Below are 5,881 nucleotides of genomic sequence, written 5' to 3'. Positions count from 1 at the left end.
GCCACACCTCTGCCCCCCCCCATACCCCTTCCCTCCCCTCCCCTTCCACCTCGCTGGACTTACCACTTGACTGCAGCTGTATCAGATCAGTATCAGACTATGTCTCCTTAAATATCTGCTATCAGTATCAGCCCCCAAAATCTCTATTGGTGCACCCCTACTTGAAGCGTCTGGTTTTTCCATCTACAAACCACTCTTTTAATGTATACAACCTGAACATGATTGCCACATTGTATATTTATCTTTCTGAATAGTGGCAGAGCCAATACAATTGTAGTTATATTTGCTTCTGCAATATGTCTTGTGGCTAGGTTGTCTATTGCAATTGACCCGTAAGTGATGAAATGAGTGCTATGTTTTGAGTGTTTCTCATTTCGTCTATGTCATACAGCTGAAAAATTGGTTTGTCTTTTGTGATTCCTAAAATGAATAAATTGAGCTAGTACAGTTCTGTTCAACCTTCAGCCCGCTGGCCAAATCTGGCCTGCAGAGCTCCGTCATCTGGCTCACAGCTCTGCTTGAGTCTGGACATTTTAGCAGTGGGAGAACAGTGGTAATAAATGTTGACACCACTCCACCACCACCAAATTTCCAAGCCCTGCAGCCAGATGGCGTGTGTTGCTGGCCCTCAGTCCAGAAATGTTGGGCACCACTGAGCTAATAGAAAGTGATCAATATGGCATAGGAGACCCAAAAGTATGCATTCAGACAAATCTTTGTTGCTTTATTTGTGAAGCTTTAGTCTTTTTAATGTTTTTCAGGTAAGTTCCTATATAGACAAACTGTGTCCATGCCTTTTTCCTTTTTTTTTTTTTTTTTTTTTAAGATGGAAGCACCTCCCCTTTCCCCATTTCCCAACATTAAACAGCAACCAGTATCTCCTTGGCGAATATCCCAGCAACACTCTGTTTATGTTTCTCCACACAAGAATGGTGCCTGCCTAACACCTCATACTGCCCTGCTGTACAAGTTTAATGGAAGCCCGTCTAAGGTAAGACTTACACTGTTTACAGAAATTAAACAGCTCCCCAATTTGACCAGTTTCAGATTTTTTCCATAAGAGAGTTTTATAAAGGCATTCTTTGAACAAGGTTTGCAGTTTTAATGAAAGGCAATATATAAAGTCTGAAGTAGTATTTCTTATATTACCAGTCCTTTGAAAATTAAAAGTCAAAGTAAACTTTGTGTCATAAATTTTAAAAATAAATTGAAAAAAATGAAAATTTTCTCCTTATTTACAGAGCTTAAAGGACATTAATAATATGATCAAACAAGGTGAACACAGGAATAAGAAACGAGCAATAGCAATTGATAGTGACACAGAAACCCCAGCAAAACGACTCTGCCAAGAAAACGATGATGTTTTACTTAAACGTCTTCAGGATGTTGTCAGTGAAAGAGCAAATCATTAGAGCTATCGTGGTCCTATGAGTACCGAAATCTGTAAAGTTCAACATACCTGTTATATAATTTATTTCCACACAGCCATGATGTGTATTGGCATTGTGCCAATAACTTGCAACATCTTTATTGTCTCCTAACATTGGTAGACATGCAACAAAAGTGGTAAGGAGTGATTGCTGCAAAATTAGGCAATAATCACATTGAGGTTTTTTCCTGTCAGATATGCTGCAAATCACTCTGTTTAATATTCTTTTTGTTCTTTAAGCCATGCCAAATACTCATCTTTAAATTATTTCAGAGAGTCTGCTTTTGGCATTTATCAAAGGTTGTGCATATAACACATACTGCACATATATACATACTGTATCTTGCAACTGTGAAAAATGTTAGCATGTGTCAGTCATGGTTTAAACCATTCTCAGTTTTGGCCAACAGTTATAGCTGTTACAATGTGAGAATTCATTTAACAAACTTGAAAACTGTCCTGTTCATGAACTGTGTAGTATTTACACCAAATGTAAGCCAAATCAGATGAGGCATATTTGTATAAATATTTTTTTTTGGAGTTTTTGGAACCTTGTCTCAGTGAGACTGTAAAATGCCAGTATCTAACTTGTACAATTAATATGTTAGTAAGATTGGATTTGATAGAATGATTTTATCGATTAGAAAAAAAGTTACTATTTATTCATTACTGTATATTAGTAGTCCATTTTTGTTTAAGGCTCTTTTTTTTTTAAATATCAAATCCATCAACTGTACTGTATCACTTTTGTTCTATCTTGGCATATGTACATAGTGCTAACAAACTTGACCTGTCCTTTTATTGTATAACTTGTTAATAGAACTTTGTTCATTTTGTTAGCTAAGTTATTGATCATTCCATGGTTAGACATGTTACAATGCCAATTTTACGAAGTGGAACTGGTGGAAGTGAAGAAAGAAATGTGGTTATAAAGCAGGAGCGGGTGAAGTCCAGTCTGCGGGCTGGATTGAGCCCACTGTGGATTCCATTTCCCAGCAGCCCCTGCCTGTGGTGCTGCAGCCAATTTCCATGGCGGGTGGGGGACACTGTGGGACTGTGACAGTGTGGGACCAGGGTTTCCATGGAGACCAGACCCAGCAGTGCTGCCTGGGCACACAGCTGGGTGGGGAGCTGCTTCAGGGCTGGGATCTTGCACAAGTCCAGAGCTGGGGGAGATCTGTGATCCTCTGCCTACAGGCCCTGGACAGGGGCATGCAGGCAATGCATCACAGCTCTGCCCCGATTTCAGACCACACTCTCACCACTGCAAGATTCCAGCCCCAGCTGTGGAGCACCTCTCTGCCCAGCTGCATGCCCTGCCAGCACTGCTGGGGCTGGTCTCCATGCAAACCCTGGCCCCATGCTGTCAGGGCGCTGCTGCTGCTGGGGTCTCCATGGAAACTGGTCACAGTTAATGCGGGCAGGGGCTGCTGGTAAATGGAGTCTGGCTGCCAGCTGGATCCACCATTTTGCCCACCCCTGTTTATAAAGAGAGAGTTGGCTTATACACTTCAATAATCAGCATTGAAGGAAAAGTTCACAAGCTCCAAAGCAACACAATAACTTTTAAAGGTGGTTTTGCTTCTAACTGCTCTAAAAAGATGTTTGACAGTAAAAGACCACAATAAGTTAAAATGGCATAATGAAGTACATGCTAGTCTTGATGCACATGGCAGTTCTCAGGTGAAATTCTTAAGATACCAATTAGTTTCTTGACCAAAGCAGCTATACGTAGGATAATCTTGTTCTGAGTCCAGCCCTAGAAAGACATATGGATATAGATTTCACACAGACCAAGCCAATTTTGCTTACGTCTCTGAGTATATGATTGTATTTCTCCAAAAACTGGGGAAAGTATGGGTTACTTAGTATTGCATGATGTAGTAATTAAATTGATATAGCTTTACTTTTTCATCAGATATAGATCTAGTTTATGGCTAAAGATGTTTTCCCACTAGACCAATTCACTGTTCTCTAATCTTTTATTAAAATAACGGTGTTGAAATTCTTGATAATCATGATTAATTTAGTGCTTTTTATTTAAAAATTAAAATATTACAATTGGATCTTGATTTAATTTTCTACACTAAACTTGATTCTGAATAGATGCTAACAGAATTTTGGACTTGCTCAAACTTGTTTTGGAAAAATTTTGGACATTAACACATCCTGTTCAACATTTCTAAAATTTGTTAACAGTTTAGAAGTGCCTTCAGTTGTAAATATGTATTTTACAGTAAAACAATTTTTAAAAACATCTTGATGACTCGTACTATTCCATTTCATCGGTAGTAATTCCATAAATGCATGCCTACCCCTCCAATGTTTTATTCTGTCAATATGGAGGCCTGATACATAAATATGTAAACTTTCATACTTCTGGCTATGATTGACCTTCTGTTTCTTCCTATACTTTCTGCATTGCTTGCACGTCCCACAAATACAGTTTTTCACTATAATTCTCAAAAGTAAAGAAGACCTTGTTTAAGAAAACAAACGAAATGTTAGAATTTCCTTCAGCTTTCAATATGTAACAGGGGCCAAGTGCTGTTACCAAGAATAGGGCCAGGCAGTAGAGTTAAAAAGCTTCAGTGCCCCAGATAATAAGCAGCTGGCAGCTACTTAGGTAATGGCCTGCTGAAGTGTCCTCAGAAGGTGGCTATAAGCCCTACATCAGAGGCAAAGAGACAGCGTGACCTGGGCAGAACTGGAGGTAGGATCTCACTGCTAGAAGCAGAGAGAAGCAGGGCAAGGAACCAGAGACTGACCCTGGCTGTGTTTCATTGTAGGAGCTCCCTGTGCTAAAGAGAGAAGCAATATGGGAGACTGGGGAAACTGTGAGTAGGTCCAGGAGGGCCCAAGCTGGGAGAAGACAGCAGAACTGAGTAGAAACCTTTGGAAGAGTTTAGAAAAAGGCACCCCAGGTGTACTTGATTGTGATTGGGTTTTGCTTTATGTTGCTGTTTAAGCTGCAAGGCACGGGAGTGGCTGGAGGGGCAGGAGACCACTGAGGGCACCTGGGGAAAACACTGCAATTGACAAAGGGCTTTTAGAGGCTGGGTCACAGCCTGAGGGGCCAAGAGCCCAGTGAACTGAAACAAGCCTGAGGGCTGAGGGCCCAGAGAGATGAAGCCAAGGAGCAAAGGAATCACTCTTCTGGACTGGGGCAGTCTCCCAAGTTTAACATCAAAAGTGTAGCAGGTGAGCACAGGGAGGTAGGTACCCTGATCACCCAGAGAGCAGAAGAGATGGGATTATACCAGGGGCTTTCAAGGGCCACATGAGTATCCCTGTCCCACCCCCTAACCTTGCCCCTGGAAGTACTCCTTTCAGCAAGAGGGTTTGCCATCTTGGAACCAGAAAAAACCTAGTTGTATTCTAAAAATCAAACGTACTACAACATACATTCATTTGATTTCAAAAAATATTTTTGTCCTGATTTATATGCGTTTGCATAGTGTACGTAGAAGTGATTGTTTACTAGCTTAAAATGAAGTCTTACTTTTATATATTGTGGGTGAGTATAGGTTTCTGGGGGGCTGTAGGTGTGTTTCTGTGGGTATGTGGGGTGTGGGGGACTGTGGATGTGTGTGGGGACTTTCTGGGGGTGGATAAGAGGGGGTGGGGGGGGAGGGTGGCTGGCATGTGTAAGGGGGTGTAGGCATGCATGGGGGAGTGGGCATATGTGTATGGTGGGATGTGCTTGTAGCATGCCCTCCCACACACACACATGTCCCCACCCACACACAGACCCTGAGGCCTCAGGGTGTTCACAGCTCCCAGCAGGCAGAGATCCCTGGCTATGAGACCTAGGACTGCATGTGGCCAGGATGCCAGCAGGGAGAGGGACAGAGCTGGCCTGATACCATAGAGCCCCTGCCAGCCTAGGCACCGTAGTCCTGCTAGCCTGCCCTGACCCCGTGGCACTGGTGTGGGCCCCCCACTCCTGCCTAACTGTTGCTGCACTCCTGCCTGCCCACTCACTGCCACTGTCCACCCCCTCACATCTGCTGCCACTGCTGTTTCCCCACTTTCCCGCCCACCACAGCTGCTTCTCCCCACTCCCCTGCCTGCCCACCTGCCACTCTGGCAGAACACAGTTCCCAGCTGCGTGGCCAGGACTGCAGGACACACAAGGAGCCAGCAGGAAACCACAGGAGCTAGGCCAGGTCACTCCTGCTGTGCTGGCAGAGAGAGTGCAAAGCCGACCTGGCTCCATAGAGCCTCTGGCAGCCCAGGCTTCATGGTCCTGCTGTCCTGCCCTGCCCTGCCCCCCTGCCAGTCCTGGCCCCAGGGCACTGGCACAGGCCCTGTGTTCCTTCCCATCCCCTGCCCGCCCCCACCTGCTCTAGCTGCTCTTCCCCTGCCACATCCCTTCTTTCCCACCTGCCACCACCACTTCCCCCATACACACGCCAGCTGCTCCAGCAGCTCACAGTTCCTGGCTGCATG

At 44.1% G+C, this 5,881-nt stretch overlaps 1 protein-coding gene across 2 annotated transcripts in view; it reads left to right on the top strand.

Moving 5' to 3' along the window:
- RBL1 (RB transcriptional corepressor like 1) overlaps nt 1-5,828 on the top strand; it is a 79,852-nt gene extending 74,024 nt beyond the window's left edge. For both annotated transcript variants that reach the window (XM_006034285.3, XM_025216271.1), the window contains 2 exons: nt 827-991; nt 1,242-5,828. In XM_006034285.3, coding sequence (XP_006034347.1) covers nt 827-991; nt 1,242-1,412 — 336 coding nt within the window. In that variant the 3' untranslated portion in view covers nt 1,413-5,828. The remainder of the gene's footprint in view (nt 1-826; nt 992-1,241) is intronic.
- The last annotated feature ends 53 nt before the right edge of the window (nt 5,829-5,881 follow it).

Source organism: Alligator sinensis, unplaced genomic scaffold (assembly GCF_000455745.1).
Source record: "Alligator sinensis unplaced genomic scaffold, ASM45574v1 scaffold338_1, whole genome shotgun sequence".
Taxonomy (NCBI): domain Eukaryota; kingdom Metazoa; phylum Chordata; order Crocodylia; family Alligatoridae; genus Alligator; species Alligator sinensis.
This window is presented reverse-complemented; position numbering and strand designations above follow the sequence as displayed.